We start from the raw sequence: 21,414 nt of genomic DNA on the forward strand, positions 1-21,414 counted from the left end.
CTCCCCCCCCCCCTTTCATTTCAGTTTATTAACAAACTATAAAAATCAATATTATTTTTTTATTTTATCTATTTTTCAGTAGATCCAAACTAGCACCAAACAAGTCAAAAAGCACACACTCACAATAGAGAAAATGACTAAGCCCCATCAAGTAGGTAAGAGACCAAAATTCAGAAATACTGCTAAATCAAAATGGTATTTACATGTAAATGTTTTATCTTGCATGTAAACCATTTGTCTAAGCACCAGTAAAATCAGCCAGGCCTACAGAGACAGCTCACGTTAACACTGTAAGGATTTTCCTTCTCAGGCCTGTACTGAAGATGCAAATCACAGATACTGAAAATTTGAGGAGTAAAACTGCAAACTGGTGAAGAATAGCACCGTAAGAAATGTATGCATTTTATATCATTTTAAGGACATCTATATGCATGGTTTAAGAGATTCTACTCCACGTTCTGTCAACGGTTCCCCAACTTTATTGGATCCTACACTGAAGAAAATTCCCAAGAAGCTTGAGTTATGGCTGTGGGAATGACATCAGCTTTTCTTAAACATACCTTGTGCTTTGTAACACTACCAACATGGATGTGTGTGTCTTATACGCCTCAGTCACAGCTGAGATGTCGTAAGTGAATCCGAAGAATTCAACTGTATGCTTGAAATTAAAAAAAAATAAAATATTAAAAATAAAAAAAAGCTGTTTCGGACAAAAATGTGCATTTTCTTGGCTTTCTGCATGTTCTAATAAGATTTATAGCTGGTGGGATGGGGGAGGAAATACAGGAAGAAAACATTCCTGTCTGAAATTGAAAGCTTTAGTGCATCCATTATTTTAAAAATAATTCTTAGTTTAAAGTAGTTGTTTTCAGGTCACTTTTCCTGTCAATGATAACCTGTATTATACACAAACTTAATGAAAAGGCTTTCAAATCCATAGAAAAGCTTAGTCAAGGTAAGAGAATAAACAACAACGCAAAACCCCTCAAATTACAGTGTTAAGAAAACATCTACTTCTTGGAAAATTTATGTAAATATTTGATCTTTAAAAATCATCTTTCAGAGTTGGTTTCATTTCCATGGATTTTACATATCAGAAGCAATGTCATTTAATGGAAATTTCTTATAAGCATCCTAAAAAGTGGGGATCTAGTAGTATGCAGCAAAAAAATATTAACATTTAACACCCCACCCCACGGAAGGATTTGAAAACATTCTATGAATATCAAAGGACTATGTGTCAACATTACAACAGGTACTAAAAAGACCTCACTATTTTCTTGACTGTCCTGATCCTATACGTGATGCGACAAAAAACCCCTGTAGTCCCTTGCCTAGTTTCAACTCTTGAGTTTTCACAGGCAGTCTGGTATGAACAAAAATCAAAATGAATCAGAAGCTATGTGAGAATTCAAACCAAGCATTTAAAAAAAAAACGGTGCTGACAAAATAACCCAGCTCATTCACATCCTCTCCTCCACATGCTCTTCTATTTCTGCTTTCAAATGAAACTAGGAAGAAGCACAGAAAAATCTACACAGCTTTCTGAACCAAACTAAAGTTAGAAAGGAGAAACCCTAATAAAAGAAGCAAAACCTTTAGATACCCTGACCAAAGAGTTTAGGCTGATATGACCAGGGCCAGGAGAAAAGTTATCTGAATTACCAGTTTGCATTTTGTTGCCAAGTCACACTGTGGAAGGTTTTAAGCAGACCTGCAAGCTTCTGTTCTTCAAGTTGTGTCATCTGTAAACGGCACTTGTCTGGCACTAGGTTTATAAATGAAAAAAGTTCCAGACAGCTATATTTGAGGAACACCTCTCTAATCAAGAAGGCTGTTTTACTCCCAGAACTGCCGAGTACAGTGTTTTTACCTCCTGCGTAAAGTAAGAGAAGGAAACTGATGTCCGGTCATTATACTGGAAACATTTACTCCCCTCATTCAGTCTGTGGAAACAAAGAATAAGCAAGCACTTGGCAAAAGCTGAGGTTCTTCCATCCCCATGGGTCACAGGTAGTTGCACAAACAGGTGAGTCCTTGCATGCACAAAGATGTAATTTTTCTACCGCCATGCCTAGCTGTACCAAACTCATTAGTTTAAGGTTTCCTTTTAATTTGGATGTCTGAAAGATCAGCTAAAGATTCCTCAAATAGGAAATTAAAGAATTTTTTCCTGCCTACAGCTTTTCATGAGAGGAATCTTGTTGCCTATTTGTCATCTGTTGTGAAGCCTGACTTGACCCACCTCTCCTCTCTTATGCTACTGGAAGAACTACTTAAGGAGATTGCAAGGCACTTGAACTGTGCTGCTCACAACCTTCCTATAGACTTATTATGGCTTTCTCCATATATTTATAAACCAACACCACGCAGAGAAAACCAGAGGCGTGCGCTGTGAGAAACGTAAAGGGAATTTATAATTGTGATTGCTTAGCCAACCCCAATTGTTAAAAGAGTTGTCTCTCAACTCAAAACAATGGCCATTTGGAGTACCACAATTCTGCCAGGACCCCTATGCTATCAGTATTCAATCTAATAAAGCATTCCAAAATCACTTACAGCCAAAGCTACTCTTCCATGCTGTAACTTTATCAGAAGTACAGTGTACAGTTCAAACGTTGCATGTCTCTCTCTTCTTGTTGGCAATGCAGCTGACTTTATGGAGTGACACACTTTATTCCCCACAGAGTAAGTTTCCAAATATTAGTGTCTCAAACAAGTCCTAAGGTTACTAGGGAGTCAAGAGATTGTATTCAGACCTAATTTGGGAACTGCATGTTTTGGTAGACATACAGTGCTTCTCTGGTGGTTTTGCTCTCATCAGTTGTAATGTCAGGCTGCAGATGAATTCCTAAACTAACATGCAGGGAGAGGTACGAAAGAAAACACAGCACAGATTCCAGTTATACTTGGATTTTCTCTTTTGGACTCCTGCTTTAAAATGTAAGTGAAGATTGCTGAAAGAAAGAAAAAAATACGTAGAAAAAATAATGAATCACCTAAGATTACTAGTGGTTGAGAAAATGAAAGATTATTAAAGCAAGAAGATAAAAGAAGCATGGCCAGAGACAAAGAGAAATGGGCTTGCTGGCCACTGCTTGATCTTTATTCTTCTTTGGGGAAATCTAGCTCCTGTTTTTGTTTTTTCTTTCCACAAAATGGAATAATTTGGATTATCATATGGCTTGCCCAGTGCACAGTTATCATTCTCTAATAAATATCACCACATAAAATCTGTCATTTTAATACATTATCAATTGTAAGGAGCTTTGATTCTACTAAAGCCAGTACAGCCAAATCACGTCAATTGAGTCCATAGGTTTTTTGAAAGTTAAAAATGTACCGAACATTTACACATATAAAATACTTTAAAAACTGTATGTGTTTATTTTACATATGTATTGTATTTACCAATAAAGCTGGCAATGGAAAATGAAATGATATAATGACTAGCTCTCAATTAGATCTTTTCATGGCTTGTTCCACCAGTGAGTTATTTATCCCACTTTGCAGAGATTTTTCAAAATTATGTCATATTGTTATATATGTGTAACAAAGCTGGGGAAAAACAACTATATCAAGTTACTTTTTGAATAACCCAGAGAAAAATGGTTAGAGATTCATGGCACCTAACCAATTAGACTCTCTTCCTACTAGTAGCCATTATTAAAGAAAAAAGATCTCAAATATTGCTGCTAGCACATCTTGCAGGTTGGTTTGATTTTCTTCTGCTAGTTAGTGGAGTTTTTGCTCTTTACAAATGGTGTTGCAACATCTTGAATTATCATCTTTATGCTGTTGGAGATGCAATCCAAAAATACAACATAATAAAACATAAAAGCTATTGTTAAATCTTTTAAAATCTATGTTAAAGCTATTTTTGCTTACTCAAGTATAGCAGATGACAGTTAACAACTACGTAGTCATAACAATGACCAACCTGTCCATCTCTACATCACCTATTCAAGGACCTTTGTGACTGCAGGCCAGACATCCCTACCTCAGTGCTGGATTCAGCTAGCAGGGTAGCTGTACTAGCCAAGATCTCACCAGAAACATTTATGTCTTCACTACTTTCTGCAGGCTGCAGTAAGTTACCACACCTTCCATGGCTATACCAGCTGGCAGTGCCCAAACTACCTAAGTATGTTTGTACAAGTTCTAATAGGGTTGCTGTGCAGACACCCCTTGCAAAACACCACCAATTTATGGAACAACCTTCTAAGAAAGGCAAATATTTCATTTGCTTGAATAATTCATAAATACAATCTTAAAAGGAAACATTTCCATAATGAAAGCAAACAAGCTGGAAAAGAAAAGGCTGTTAGCTAAAATAAAACTTAAGCATTCAAAATCATTCTACCGGCAAAACAGGTAACAGTCTTCTCTCCCATACACAAAACGGATACAAGTGAATTCTACCTGCTGCATTGACACACAAAGGCCATTTATTCAGAAAGACCAAGAAGGTGCTAAATGAGTACAAGGTAATCACAAATTAAAGAAATAGCTATATTCTGGAAAGAAAAGGACAACCTATTTGCACGGTTATCTGAAACAGAACTGTTAGCAATTAGCAATGACAAGAGGTAGCAGAAAGTCAGTTGGCACAAGATTTAAGGACTTTTTTTCCCATTCATTTAACTAAATATCAGAAACTCTTCAAGGACACCAATCCATTCAGTCTTAACCTTTTAGGATTCTTGTCCTTTCCTTTTACAAATCTAAGCAGTCAAATGAGAAGATAATTCATGCAGCATGTTTCTCTTCTATCCAAGGTTTCCATTTTTCTGAACTAAAACTTACGCCCTATGAGGACTTTTTTCCTGTTAGTCTTGGTCTGAATCATTCTGGAGCCTTCTGCATCCTAGACACCTGCAAACAGCAAGATGTTCTGTATTTTTTTGCAAATGCTTCCCTTCACTGAATTCAAGACAACAGGCTGAATGGGTAAAAATTTCTGCAAGTCTGTAACACTCACACAGGATTGGCAGACGTAGCTCTGTGCCTAGTTCAGAGACAGCAGCTCCTAGTTTAGGTTAATCCTATGAAATTTTTAATGTGTTCTAAGGAGGGAAAGAAGAAAAATTTTTCTTGGTTTGAAGTGCTTTCACATGTGCTATTTTTGCCCTCCGACTTAAAGAGGATACATTACTGTTTTAACTGCTTACACAAGGAACAGAGCAAAACAAATAGTTTAGGATCACCCAAAAGGCTTACATCAATTTGCATATGGGTAAGTATGGAAAATACCAGTGAGTAACAAACACATTACAGAAATTAAATAAATTTAAAAAACAGAGTCAAAACCATTAAGGAGCTATATTCAGTACATAGTTTATTTGCAACAAACTAGCTAACCAGCTCTAACTGTAATTACATCTGATTAAACAGAAAGAAACAAATTAAATGAGGAGTTCCCAATCCTGTGACAGAAAGCTCAAAAGGGCAGTTAAGTTTTAAAAATTGAGACCAATTGCAATGAATATGCCTATATTTTATTTAAATAAATAAACTATTTTCTCTGTATAAAAGTTGAAAGGCTTAAGTTCATTAAAACATAAGCCACAGACATTATAGCATGTAAGAAAAGTGGTGTCAAAGTCCCGATCAAATTTTGAATCTGCTGCATAGAAAATAATCCACCCGCACCTAGCTGAGGCAGGAGAAAAAGGAAGTAGACACAGCTACTTATTTCTACTGAGAGTTCTTTGCTTTTCAGCGTGCTCCACAATTTTTTCTTCTACATAAAGTCCCTTTCGCTTTCTTACTGCATTCATGTACTTGCGGGCCTGGTTCTCTGAGTCTGCCTTTTCCCCAAAGTGCAAATATTCTTCCTCAGTGGTTGGTACCCAGAACGGGTCACTTGAAATGATCTATAAAGAAAAAAAAAAAAAAAAAAAAAAAAAGTAAAGTAGTACAAAAAGTTTATTAATACATTTCAGATAATCAGTCTCTGAAATAGAGAAATATGAAAAGTAGAGCAGACAAGAGTTTTCTGGAAAGCCTACAATTAGCTATTTAAGCAGAAAACAAGAGTTAAGATGTAGCACTTGCTATAAGAAGCCCACAATAGCTTTTCAAATTCAGTTGCATTCATCTGCATATGAATTTTTTTTTGAAAGCAAATTTAATTGCCAGTCAGCAAACAATGCCAAATAATGTTCAAAAAAATCTCGGTTTTCAAGAACAAACTCCTTATTTAGAATATTATTGCACTATGATTTCATTAGAGTTTATAAGAACTGAAGGTTTCTGCTCATTTCTATGCCCTGTGTTCTTCAATCCCTATGAGTAGGACAGATGGTTTAAAAGTCATTGTTTCTGGTGCTAACATATATAGTAGAGCTGTTCTTGCAGCTTCGTATCTCAGGGGCCCTCCTCTAGAAGAGATTTCAGAACTAACGTCATCAGAGATTAACTGGATATTCTATACCCAGTTCACCCTATATACACCAGACTACCATAGAGTGTATGCCAAAGATACAGTTAATCTTACAAATTCTTTCATTTAAATAATTTAATTATTCTTAATTTAATAATTAAATCTAATAAATTCTTTCCTTGTTCCATTCTGCACAGCAAAGCTACATCTTTAATTCCTCAAGAAATTCTGAAGATTCTACCCTTGGACTATGTAGACCACCCAAATTCTAGGCTCAGTGCTCAATGAGCTAGCCAAAGATAACAATTTATTCCGTTACTGTCAGTGCCTCTCATATTACTTTAAGAAGTTTTAGCTTTCCAAATAAATGTTATAAGACCTAAAGGGAGGACACCTCCCCTGTCCCCAATTCTAAGCTCCTAAAAATCCACCTCAGTTCTACTCATGTTAACCTGTTGCAAGCACCAGAAATTACTCCTAAGTCATTAAGTGATCATCAAGTCTTAAACTCATATGACGTACATGTGTAATCAAATCTGGGAGATGCTCCCTAGTGAACTGATGGCTGGGTGAGGAACCAAAATTGTATAGGGTTATAGTCCTGAGATTGAATTTTCCTTCCCATTAGTGGACAACTAACCATAAAACAAGAGTAGAAAATATTGCAGTTAATAAGCATTAAGGAACTTAGTGAAAAATAACAAGATCACCTTCCAAGAACACTAAACACGAGCATTAGGAACAGACAAAATTGACCATATTATGTTACTCAGATTTGGTTGCAAGTTTCAGAAATACTTATTTCACTTAAAAGATTGTAGATTTCCTCACCAGATGCAGTTACAGGTAATATGTTTTTACTGAAAAAACCCAAAGGTAATACTGTACCCATTTCTTAAACAAAATCCTCATGGTAGAAGTGCAGACAAGTATTAGTTACTGTAAGAATCGAGATAGTTATGACAATAATTAAGGACATCACTCTATAATAGTTTCTGAAGCACGTAACATTATCACTAACATTAATAACTGACAAGGAAGGAACAAACTTCCCTAAACTACTAATTTTAGCCTAGTGTTATAAACATTTTCTAGTGTTATAAACTTTTTCTTCTGACAAATACTTTTAACTGCCATATATTTCAAACTAAGCAAATTTTCTTAAAGCTTAGTTAAGCTACAGCAACTAGCAAAAGCAAGGAATTAAGCAGCAATGGCTTAAAATGGACAATTTTCCCCAGAAACACACACAAAAAAAGCAAAGTCCTAATTTAATATGTCATCTTAAATAACACCTAACACCATCAAACAAATTACACTTTATGAGGAGTTAGGAAAATGACTGTGGCAGAAGATGGATATTTTGTATTAAGTAACATTATAGGTTCAATCCTGAAAAAATAGTATGCTAAGCCCCTAAACCAACAAAAATAGTTCTACTTTGTTACAGTTAAGTGTATATACAGTCCTGGTAAATTAGGTGGAGTATTACTTGTGCTGTAAGTGACATCCAATCTCAATTATCTAGGTGGGAAATGACTATGCATAGGGCTGTCTGGCTGAAAACCAAAAGCAAGCAGAGCTCAGAAATAAACAGTATGAAACTTAGCCTTCCAAATGTTTCTACATTTATTTTTAACATAAAAGTTAGGACTGTCTAACCATAGAAAAATCTGCCTGAGTCATACCCATTCTGATGTCTTGTACTGGGCCTTACAACCAATGCCTAGAAACTTAAAGCTTACATAAAAAAATAAAGCTCAATCATAATAAAAAAAAATGGTCCTTACTCTTGGAGAGCTTGAAAGTTTTACCATTATTTTATGCAGCAGAAACAAAAACTACAGGGTTTTTTCTAACTTTTGGGCAAAAACTGCATGTTGACTCGATGAAGTTGTAGTGATGTTCATACTGAACATCATAACGATGGAAAAACACCAGGGACTTCCCCATGCATGATCTGCCTAAAGAGCTGAACAAAGAAAAAATACAAAGTCCAAGAACACATGAATAAGAAAAGGTGATTCATGCTCAATGGATCTGCTCCAGACTGTACTGCTGAGGGAGATTATACAGCTCCAGACTACGATAACTTAAAAAGGCTGTTACTAACCCCTTTGATGAAGTTGTTTTTTTGTATTAGCAAAAAATCTAACACCCAGAAGTTATGCCCAGAGAAACTGCGAAATAGTGGTTCTTGAAGAATGAGTATGACAGAAGAATCCAAAAGTATACAAAACTGAATTTACAGATCTAATCTACATATAAATATTTGGATACAGTAGTGATGGATGCTTTAGAAAATCCCCAAGTTTGACAGACTGGCTCTTCCAATAATTTATGAAAGGCTTGTTCTACTAATGTTAACTGGAGTTTTGCACAGAGTTACTGATAGTAACTCTTCATGCTTCAACAGGTATCTCCAGCTCTCAGGAGAGCCCACACAACAGGGGGCTCAAATGTATGTACTACTTACTATGTAGCAGCCAGCAAGGGTAAACCTGCAAACTTATTGCAGCACAGGGCTACAGAATCCAGAGTGAACCTTGTAGTGCTACATGATGCAGAGCAGCACTGTAAAGAAACATTAATTCGGTTTCAAAAGCCCCCTCAGGAACTAGCTTTGCTTCTCAACCTGCCTAAATAATTCAGAAGCTACGTATTGCCTCTAGAGCAAGTTACGGTGGCATCTGAAAACTTCTGTGGGAGGACTGTGCCTACCTGAATGGTGTGGACACACTGCAAAAGATGAGGTTAATTAAAACACAGTGTTTGTATTACTACACCATGGTAAGTAATGAGAAAGAGGGAGACATAGAAAGAGCAAGCCAGATCTATCGAGTCAGCTGGAACCTGAGGCATCAGCTGTGCATCTCCTTTAAGAAGTCAGCAAATAGCCAGGTTAAGATAACCCCAGCATAACAACAGAGGTGCTACTGACACAGTGATATATAAAAACAGTAGGCAGTTTTCTTTTTTAGAAGTTCTCTAAGTGACTGTCCCTCTTCTATTCACTTCATATTAATGAATCAAAACAAATACATACAGCAGGTGGCATCCATCATTCCCCACACTCTCTTAATACAGTGCAAGCAAGCAAAAGGAAAAAAAAACACAAAACGTTTCTATATAATGCTCCAAAAGCACTGTCATCAATTTGCTTACAATAGTAGCTGTCATAATGGTGGGTCTGGGTTTCCTGGAATCAGAGCTGAGAAGCTTTTTAGCCCCCGAGCTATTGTTTGTATTCATGGGAACCGCATAGGGATGACTCTGGAATCTGTGACAGAAATTGAGTTTTTGTCTGGATAAAGTCCTAAATGATTAATTAGATTCTAAATAGACCAATCCTCCTGGAATATGATGTAGCCATTTAACAGAGGGCATTTACTGTGGATCCTGGAAGATCAATAGGATCAAAGCAGAAAAGACACCCATAAACGTTATTTATTCTATGTTGCATGTCACTTTTAATTTAATATTATTTAATGTTTCCACATAATGTTTCCACTCTAATTTTTCAGCACAAAACTAAAACATATAGCCTAAGATTCATTTAAAAACCCAGAAATATGATAGTATCTTAACAGTGCTTTTCCAAAAAGTTACACTCCTGAACAAAAACTTCAATCAAAACAGAACTGGAAATTCAAAAACATGCCTTTCACAGCTGAAAAATCTTTAAGTGACTCAAGCAATTCAGTTAACCTTCTATACAAGGTCTTTTGTCCGCCTTCCTCCCATTCTGCCTGGGTGCCATGTGTCTGGGAACCACTGAGCAGGGGTGACAAGAAAATTACAGCCAAACTGTTTATACCCCAAGTATAAGAGACAGAAGATGTCAAGAGGAACCAATATTAGGAGAAAGACACCGTGAAAGCAACAATGTGATGGTATTGTTAGCATTACGGTAAAGTGTATTTTAAACATTCTCTGTGTGATTTGATAAATAGAAAGTTCAGTGTACTTTTGCTTCAGGAACTTTTGCTAGGACTTGGAAATTATTCTTTCTAACAGCATAAACTAGACACTGCTCTATGCTTATTTATTATCCAACACCAGAATAATCTGATGGGGACAACAGCAGCCTTAACTGCAAACAGCCCAAAACAAGCACATGACTACTCCTCCAAAGTGTGCATGACAAAGCAGCAAGACAGCTACTGCTTCCTAGTTAACACAACTCAATATTTCTACACTACATCCACAAGGCTCTTTTGAAAACAATTTATTTTAAAAAGTGAATTATAAATCAAGGTTTGTCTAGTGGATCCCTGGACCAGCATTGGAGTACAAGTTTTTCTCTAAATGCAGCCACATAAAACGCAATACAGTAAGATGAATTAGTGCATAGCAGCTGACAATTCTTAAATCTGTTATTGCAAATGCAATTCTTAAGTGATGGAAATGTTTCTTAATAGTATTGTTTAACAGTATCTTCACTGATCTAATTTATAGAAGTCTTCAGTGATACAATTTGTTTAAAGTACGATTATAAGCAAATCACTAGAATTCCATTATACTTAAAACAGTCAAATATATGCTGAAGAGTATGTTCCATAACTCACTGAAGAACTATGAGGCCACTCTAGGTATAAATAAAAAACTGTTCACAATTAAGTCAGCTGGGATTAGGTATTTCAAAAAAAGTGAATAGAGTACTTCAAATACTGTAAGGGCAAGGGTATTCTTGCGAAAAAGAAATCTTTCTAAAGCAAGATGTTTCATTAAATATCACAACTATTCAAACCAACACACCCAAACAATGAAGTCTCATAAGACTTGTTTAGTAACAGCAGGCAGAGTAGCATGGGCAAAACAGCTGTCATTTTCTTTTAGCCTAACAACCTACACATTAATTATGCAAATAAATGCCTGCATCTTTACCAGATATAATCTGAATACCTGTAATAATTGATCCATAAAAATACAAATACTATAAGCGTACTGTTTTAATACTGAAAGACAATACAGTATGTGCTAAATTCTGCAAATAATTATGTAAGCTAATCAAACTTTTCAGTAAGATTTGAGTTAGAACAGATCACTTTCAATTCAAGAGGACTTAGAATTTTAAGCCTTAATTTGAGGATGATTTATTATTTGCATTTCAGTGGCACCCAGATGGCTCCAATAGTGATCTGGGTCCCATTGTCTAGTGTATTTCACAAAATGATGGTATGAAACAGTTTCTGCCTAAGGCAGCCTAATTATGCAAAACAAGGTTGAGAGAAGCATCAAAAGCAAACAGAAGGGATCTGCCTAGTTCATCCAAAAGGTCAGGCTGATCTGGGAACACAGCCATGTTCCTAGTAGCATTTCCCCTACTGGTCCTTACTGCCTGATGCGGACAGAAAATTTCTTCTGAGCCAAATATCATCAGTGTGGAAAATGCTTTAGTTGGATCATGAATAGAAAGAGCACTCTTACACTGTCCAGTGAAGATTTTAAGACCAGCAAGCAACATTATGGCCTTTGTGAACTGCTTAATAAGAAATCCCAAGAACCACTAAATTCAGTGTGATTGAGCACTACCACAAGCATGCCAGGAAAAACATTATGCCAGAAGCTGTTTTTCCAAAAAAAAACATTTCAAAAGAACTATTATGCCCTATTTCAAAGATGACACAGGCTTCAGTGCATCAGAATCCTCTCTACCTTAGAAAAATTGATGCTAGAAAGATACTTCAAGAACATTCACAGTTCAATTGGTGTCCATCACTTAGCAATGACATATAGACTATGCAACTAAAAGGGCACAGCTGATATGCATGTCTTCAATGTCTGAAGCAGCCCTGTCAAATGGAAATTACCTCTACCTTTCAGGTAAAATGACAGAATTTTGCAGAAGTTTATGTGAAATGTGACCTTGAAAAACGGTTATCTGCTGGGTTTTCAGTAATACGCTGGGTAACACTGTAAAAGTGCTCCTGCACTGAGCAGACTGGCAGTGTGTCTCCAGAACGGAGAACGGGGCAGGGTACCCAGTAAGAGTGGGCTCTGAAGAGTTCCTTGTACACTTCTGGGATGTGGAATAGGGGCAGGGAAGAGATGAAAATCTCAAATGTGGATAAAGGTTGATTTCTTGATTACACTCTTCCCGTTACCTCAGATCCAGAAAAAAACACATTATTTTAGTAAGCCGGCTGTTCTTTCAGTATCACACAGAGTGTAATGCAGAGGTACCCCAGTGCCTGGCTAATTCCTGGATTTAACCCAAGCAGCTACAGAGTCAGGAAGCACACTACCACCTAAAACATACCACGTTAATGCCTCTACGGGCAGGGAATTTTCTAAGTCATTCCCTACTTCCACATGAAAAAAAATATAGATCCTAGAGCAGTGTTGCACGATGACATTTGGCAACTTCAGAATGAAACTCCACATCAACAGCTGCTTTCCCTCAACCCCAAGCAAAGTGGTGTGATGCTAGCATACGACTAGGAGCTGCCATACCTGTAACGTAGGGCAGCCTGAATACCATTTTTGAAGTGATCTCTGTACTACAGTGTTGAAATACTTTTACTCAGCAATATAAAACTGAAAAATAGGTAAAAACTTACTAATAATTTTGCCATTCTGCTTCCAAAGCAGACAGGATCTCAGCCTGTCCTTGAATGTAACTACAACTTAAAATCTCAAGGAAAGATTCTACAAGTTTGTGTCTTTTTTTGGTTATTGTTTAACCAACTGTGGGGTCTTACTTGTTTTAGTCAGTGAAAAATCTTTTCGTAACAGGTATCTTCTTCCTCTGTAAACCTTTACAGGCCCTAAATGCTTCCTATTCAGAACGGAAGAGAATATTCTGTCTGCAGATTCAGCTTCTCAATTTTGCTGCACCCATTTCACCACAGTGGAAAGCAGATATCACCTCCGTTCCTGCCTAGGAGTACTGAGTGACTGTGGGAAGTGCTGAGCACCTGAAACACTTCCACAAAACATCATGTTGGGGATGAGGATTAAGTGGCAGAGGGTGGGAGGAGAAATATCTACAATATGCTGAAGAATTTTACAGAAGCACCTACACATAAATGTTCTCAAAATAAAACCTCACAGTTATTTTGTTAAGAGACAAACTTTCACTTTGTACCAAATACTCTGCATACCAGCTTGCCTATTTTATAAAAGGCTAATCTTTGTTGAAAAAAACCCAACAACTGATTTTCAGCCTCCCTTTTTACCATTAGTTTGTCTACCTTCTAGTCAAATCTTGGCTACACAGAATGCTGCCACTTTGCATCACTATAGATCAATTTATGTATCAAAAAAATAAACACAACATAACTTCTTCTCAAGATTATTAAATCTAATTTATACAGGCATTTAAAAGAGAGCATGAAAACAGACTGCTCTCCTTAGCTAATTTGAAAAAACCCTCACCATTTTTGGAAAAAACCTCCCAATTTTATTTCTCTTTGTATTCTTTAGAAGTATTTTCTCTCAACAACTCTTGATTGTAAATTACATGATTTGGCAAAAATATAATTTAAGGAAAAAAAAAAAAAAAGCGTGAGAGAGATGGAAGTTACATACCCAACAGAAAAGTTTACTTATTTCATATCCACAGCCACCTTGCAAAAGCTTCAAAGCTCAAAAAAAAGTATCAGATTCATAACTTTGTTTTCTTTCAGAGATGTTTGAGGGTATATAGTGTAACTTGCAGTCAAACTTTAAATATATAACCTACAGAGATGTATTAGGAGTGCCGATGTACTGCAAGTAAAACAAGCATCCAATAGTATTTCATAATTCACAACATATAAAGGGGACGGCCAAGGCCCTAAGACACTTGAAGTCAGATTTGAGAACTCTTCCAATGAATATTGTAATAATGAACATTTACACATTTAGTTATAAAATAAACCCATACAAATTTATTTTGGCTCAAGAGCGTCAGCCTTGTTTGTGTCTCAGTGACAGCTGAGCTTTAGCCTTGACTTCAGTCAGTAGCTACGAACGGGAGTTTGGGAAGTGGAAGGAAAAAAGGAGACATGTGGCTCTACTGTTGCATTTTTTCTTATTACTTAAGAAACATGTATTGAGAGGGAAAATTAAAGTCACACCACTACCAGTTTTATTTACTAATTTAATTAGCTTCAAATATCCTGGCCAATACAACGAGCTTTTCTTATTTGAAAGGTTCTGGGTTATTTCTAGAATTCATTTACATGCCTACTCTCACTGGCAGAATGATGTAAAGTTACAGTTCAAACCTAGTACAGATTCAGCAGTTCTTAGAGTCTCTCATTACCTTAGTCTGCTTCCTGTCTAACGCAGACCTAACAATCTCATCCAGCAACTTCTATATTAAGCCCTCATCATCTGAGTTGTAAAATGACTTACAGTTCGGACGGAATGAATTAAAACTCAAGAATATAAAACTTCCAGATTCAGAATGCCTCATATTCTTAGCACTTAACTTATTACAGGCAGTCCTTCTCTTACCTTTCTCCAGAGCCCTAAAGCACATTCTAGACACTATTGTACTTAGAAGGGATACTGAAAAAGTATTCAGATTAAACATATGTTTACAGATTGCCCGTGCCATACTCCCCCCAAAGAATAAAAGTGTGTCTAATAGCCAATCATTATGCAATTTAAAAGATGCAAGTTAACAGGAATATTATCTATTTCACATCTTTACAACTAGTAGTTGCCTTTGACAATTCTCACCTGACGAAAATTCAATCAGCATTTTAACAGAGCCACGTGCGTTATTTTTTTTTGCTATAACACTATTTCCCAAATGGGATTAGAGCTCCATTATTGTAAGCATTGTGCAATCACAAGTATCTTCTCGTTCAAAGAACTTTATGATTAAGATAAAATGACATGACTGAGTGAAAGCTGTAATTGCAAAGAATCAAGAGAGAACAAAGGAAGCAGGCTCAGGCAAAAACATACACTAATCCTTGTACTATTAATTCAAGGATTAAAAAAAATACAAGGGGTGCATAATTATCACAAAGTTATATATTTTACACTAAGAAATCAGAAGAAAGTTCATACTGAAATCAAGAAAATATGGTCAAATAAACCCGAAACACTTAACATTTGCCTACAGATATCATAAAGGAAAATGCTTAATTTGTTTAAACTGGGACAAAACTGAAAGCTCCCACTAATGGTTATTTGGTGCCATCCTCTACAGGCAGGAATAAATTGTGTAAGCATGGCAGAACAAATGAATAAAAAAGGAGTATCTGTCAAGATAGACCTCGATATGTGTATTGCTCAACCCCCTGGGGCTGGAGCAATCTGAACTATACAAAATACATTCATTAACTGAAGAAAAAAACCCCAGTAATTTAATTTCCACAGAGACCAAAATAGCTTCATTTAAATGTAGGCTCTATCATTGACCTTCCTGTGTTTATAGTCTACAAATCATATTAGTGAAATTACAGATAATAATAAAAAATTTATTCAAACCTCATTTCTTTAAACATACTTTATGCATGTGATTTCCATGAGATGTGTTTAAAACTTAAAAGTATTTAAAAGTTTAAAAAGTGTCTGTTTCATTATCTGTAAAACGGGGATAACAAACATGTTAGAAGGAATCTGTGTAAAGAAATACATGTCCCAGGTACTCAGCTAATCAGCTGAGCACACTGAGGAAACACCATTAACACAGAATTAATTCAGAATGTCATGGATAGTATGCAATTAAAGCAGCAGCCATAGACACGGTAACATAGGAAATGCAAAACTAAACCAAGTAGCTACCACACTCCCTTTCCATTTTTAGCACTAAGGAAAAAGTAGTCTAAGATTACACAGAGTTGACATCACATTATCTTACACAAGAATACATTAAATAATTGGGATACAAATAAAAAGCTGGTGTTTATCATGGATATACATGTACCATCATAAATACTATTATAATTCATCAGTAATGTAGCAATGTCAAAGTCAAGCCTAATACCTGATGAAACCTGATAGGATTTTTTATTTATTTGGGTGTTGTGTTTTGGTTTTAGCAGAATACAGAGAAAAAAAAGAAACAGAGAAAAGCTCTACAGATTACTCATGCAATCTGAGACACAAACCCATTTTTTCTGGCTTCTCTGTCATACCACCACTAGAGATTTTGAAAATTGTATTTATTTAGCAATTCTGCTGATGATGTGAGAGTAGCATGCACTCCCTCTGCCATCGCTGTGCAGAGCCAACATTGCTAGTAGCTTAGTAAAAGGCTTATTTTGTCACAAAAATATGTGAGCATGACTTTCAATGTGACAAAAAAACAACCCTCCCCACTGACAGATTTGGCAGGTGGAAAGGTGACTAGCTTACACAATCATTTTTCCTACTACCACTATATTTTTTAACATATTAGCTACAATTATAATCTCTCCTGAGGGTCAGTTTTAGCAAATGTTGCCAGTTGTTCAAATCTCCCTCTCTTATGCGTATCTATACATGTCAAGATTTTCTGATGTGAAACTCGTAACATCTGTACAGAGTGAACATATATACCATGGTTTGGGGATAGAAAGGATGGTCAGAGAGGCAAGGGGCTTAATATTGTAGCACAGTAGCTAAAAATCCTAAAGAAATTGGCACAAAACAATGGTTAGCTGAATTAAGTGTCCTGACTGATATTCCTTAGGGCACTGATATCAGAGGCTGTTCAGACAATGATTACTGGTTTGAGGTACCTAATCTGTTACTGGCTTACACCTTGACTCCTATAATCAAAAAGTTGTTGCTTTATCTATTTTTTGTGCTTACACCATCTATGGAGGTTTGTCCTTTTTTTTTTTTTTTTTTTTTTTTTTTTTCTCTTCTGTAGTCCTTTGTGAAGTCAGTTATAAGAAGACCAAATGAATCAGTATTGAGGGAGGAGAGACAAGTCCCTGGTCCACTGTATTTTCTAACACCAGTAAGGTACCACTGCCAAGGAAGACATAATGTACTTTTCCAGGGATTCCCAACTATTTTGATAGAACATGACTCAGGTGGTTTGCAGAGATCCTGTTTCAATAGCATCCACATAAAATTTCTGAGGCAACTACAATTACTAACAAAGAAATACTGCTAGTGAAATACTTAACAGATACTACTTATTAGGACATTTTAGCTACAGGAAATGAGGAAAAATCCACACCATGTGAAAACACATACTTCAGAGAGAAACAGTGGTAAACGGACCATAGCTGGCAACTGCATGGAGTACTACTGACCTCAAAAATCTGTAGTTGTTTGTACTCAAGACACTTGACATTTGAGGTCACAAAACAAATCAGAAGATGAAACAAACAAAAGAAAAGACCTTCTAATCCATTTACAAAACTTTCTATGGTCCTAACACCAAATAAAGGAACAGCTGACTAAAGGAAAAATAATAAGAAAACAAACAGAAAAAACTATAGTTATTTCAAAAATTTAATGTGAAAAGCTTATACCCACTGACTCTTGCTCTTCAATCCATTTTTGGTTCCTTCAGTGAAGCCTTCTGGGGAGCCCTACAATGCAGCTTTGTCTTGAACAAGGAACTCTGATTTACAGCTTTTTATATTTCTCCTTGAAGATCTACTATCCACATCATAGAAACAAAAGACAGTGCACTTTCAGCTGATGACACTCCTTACCAGCTTTCCCACTTGCATAGCTCTTTTACACCTTCACTTTCACCTCTTCCTTTATTTAAGTGACAAAGATGACCAAAGGGAATGAATTTGAGGACACCTCCGCTTACTATCACCAGGCTTAATTTTGAAAGAATTAAATTTATTCCCTTTGCCTTTAAGTAAGAAAGTACACGTTGACTTGGAATATATAAGGACGAAAAAAAAATATCTTGGGTGTCTGCTAACCCTGAAAGGTTAACTTTCATATGCATTAGATTTATTGTTACATTTTCTATTAGTGATAGGTTGGATTTGGGTTTTTTTTTTTTTTTTCCACTCCCCAAACAATTTACCGGAGGACTCACTAAAAAAGGCACACAAAATTCAGGAAAACACATTTATGAAGAATCAGTTTCATTCGTGAAGGACTCACTTTCTACTGAAATAAAAAAGCATCCCATGTAAACAAAATATAAATACATTTCTAAACAGCATATCTATAAAAGGAAATAATATTAATATAAAGCTATCTTTTTCTTCTTCAATTCAAAAAGGAATTAATCAAATGTCTTGACCAAAACTTAACCTTTTCCGCTTATTATTCCAGTCTGCCACATCTACAGGAAATAGATCACCAAAACAGATGGAGTGAATAGATATTTTTACCTCCCAGTGGCTGAACACCAGCTGCGGACTGGCCAGGCCACTAGTTCTCTTCCTGATTTCATCAGCAAAACCAAAGCTTTCTGCTACTGGCAGGACTGCCTTAATAATAAACACATCCGTCCCCTCTTTCATCTCCTCTTGTAACACTCTGCCTTCTCTTTTGGACAAGACAGCATACACACGACCTGCAAAGACATGATTTTGATGAGCTTACCAATATATTCTGTGTCATGAAGAGAAAAACATAAATATTTATCCAGGAAACTTCAGCATTAAGTAAAATACATAACTAACATTCTTCCTTGTAAGTGGCTCAATTAAGTGGAGCCATTAAATTCAAACAAACAACATATTCTATCAGTACAATGTGCAGAACCATCTGAGTAACATTTAACAAACTATTACTGCTGAGTGGATCCAGATAATGCTTGCACTAGGTGCGTTTTATACAATCAGATGGCTGGTTTTTAAAAGGCACTTTGCCAGATTACACGCCTAACTTGCTTTATTTCTTACAACCAAATATTTGAGAAACATTACTCAAAAATATCATTGTGTTGCAAGAATCCCATCTTAGCTACCTTTAGAAGTTTGTTTGCATCACCATATCCCTGTATGATACTTGTCCCAGATACTGCAGTGCTATTCTAACCACAGAAAACTAGTTTATCTGAAATACTACATATTTACTATGCTTAAGGCGTTCAATTAATTTTTTAATTAATTCAGTCTTAAGTTACTAATGGATAATTTTTATTTCTTTCCCAAATAAACATTCAATCCATGGAAATACAGTGCATATATCTTGAAAGTACCTGTGAAAACACCCATGTCTGACTTTATAGTAGGCATTGATTTTTTAAAACGTTTTTGCAAACTTATGGACTAAGTATTCTACAGTCAAATACTAACAAATACATTTGCGTTAAGATAATAAAACTAGAAGAAAACCTATGCATTGAAAAAATGTTTTAGGAATGACTTCATTTACAAATGTGAATACTTAGTAAGTATAAAATGTAGAACTTAACGAGTACCTTGCTGTGAAGAACAAATTTATATCAGTTTCTAAAAGGTTCAAATATTTTATATTATATTGCACTGAGAAAACATGAATGCATACCCCTACTTTTTAAACAGCTGGGCAAAACTGACTCTTATGGGAAATAATCTGAAATATAGAGTACTTTGTAATACTGGCCACCTAATCTCACTTGACAGAAAGATATCATTAAATACCATAGCCACATACACTGATTTGCACATATACTGTAAGCCTTTTGTGGAATACCAGAGGAAATGTTGGAGTGGGTTTATTTGCCTTTGTTTTTCAAATACATAATCTGGTCCTTGTTCAGGAAATTCATCACAAGCGTACAGCTAGTACAGTTAAATCTTCCTGTCAAATGCAGGTAATGAAACATCAGTTCAGCACCAATCATTCCAGAGTTTATAGTTTTCTAGTAAAACGTGGGTTGAAATATTCTATCATCACCGATCATTTTATCTGCTCATGCCCTTACCAGGACCTCCTCACTGTTCCTCTGACTGAACTTCACCTTTGCTGTTCACAACAGCCTTCTTATTGCTCATGAGGAAATACAGGAAATACTTAAGATTCTGCATTTTAAATCACAAAAAGTTTAAGGCTTTCTGAAGATAAGTCATTGAGTTTGCCATGCACGTACAATCTTTGTTAACATAACTAAGCACTTCCAAGCCTATGGAAATTTCAGTGAGTCCAGGAAACTCTCAGAAATGAAAGGGTCATATCTCAGCACAGCTCACAACTCAGTAACTGCTTTAAAATGCAAGCTTAAACACACACACTGCAAAAGAGCATCACATCACGGTCACTATACATATACTGTGTATGTATCACACAGTATATATTAAAACCATTTGTTACAGCAAGTTAAGTTCTAAACCACTTTACAGGTTATTAATGTTATAATTCAAAATATTTATTTTACTAATTCTTTTAAGCAGGATCTAGAAAACTTTGCACACATATTAATGAGATTAAGTAAGGTAACATTTATCACAAAGCACTTCAGATGCACATATTCTAGCTGTAATTCACTGAAGATTATTCTTTGAAAACATAAAAGCCAGAAGACAATTTATAGCTTACTAAATGCTTTCTAGCTACATGTATTTCATACATGGAGCATAGCCTCAATTAATGCTATCACAACGAAGCTATACAAGGTCTTCAGTTTTACCACGATGGGCAGACTGCAGTATACTGAATAAACACTGGTTCTACCCCTACGCTAATCAGCTGAATGGATTTAGCAGCATCAATCACCAAGAAATACTTAAAGATCTTTCTATTCAAAACAGTTAAAACAGTTATTTTGAAAACATGATACTACTTCAAAACCACCTTCAAGGTGCTGCGACATTCAGAAGAAGTCTGTGCATAATAAGACTTGCTTTAAATACGTATTAAGTACAGCTCCTTAAAATATTTAAGTCCTGTTCACCACTTTACTGAAGGATACTTCAGTGCATCAAGTGAAAACGTTAAACAATTTCTGTATTCTCTGCATCCTAAAAGAAGTGAAGCTTCATACTGGAAAGAAATACTGTGGAAGGACAAGATCACCATTTGCAAGAGCCTAGGGGTCACCGAAGGAGAAGCTGTTCTGTTTTGGAATCTGCATGTTTTCACTCAAATGAGCCAGAGATAACATTATGAATTGATGTGAATTGCCCCCTCAAATGCTGTCATCTATAATTTTAATAACTTCATTTTAAAAAACAAAAAAAGACATACAA

General features: G+C 35.9%; 1 protein-coding gene across 1 annotated transcript in view; it reads right to left on the reverse strand.

Annotated features, from left to right (window-relative positions):
• Positions 1-5,324: 5,324 nt before the first annotated feature.
• The window catches only part of EFL1 (elongation factor like GTPase 1), a 78,348-nt gene continuing 62,258 nt past the window's right edge, over positions 5,325-21,414 (reverse strand). Inside the window, exons 19-20 of the mRNA XM_026856340.1 lie at positions 18,631-18,815; positions 5,325-5,876 (exon numbers count right to left, since the gene is read on the reverse strand). Of these exons, the coding sequence (XP_026712141.1) occupies positions 5,688-5,876; positions 18,631-18,815 (374 nt within the window). The 3' untranslated portion in view covers positions 5,325-5,687. The remainder of the gene's footprint in view (positions 5,877-18,630; positions 18,816-21,414) is intronic.

This window comes from Athene cunicularia, assembly GCF_003259725.1.
Source record: "Athene cunicularia isolate RWA chromosome 10 unlocalized genomic scaffold, athCun1 chr10_part1, whole genome shotgun sequence".
Classification (NCBI taxonomy): domain Eukaryota; kingdom Metazoa; phylum Chordata; class Aves; order Strigiformes; family Strigidae; genus Athene; species Athene cunicularia.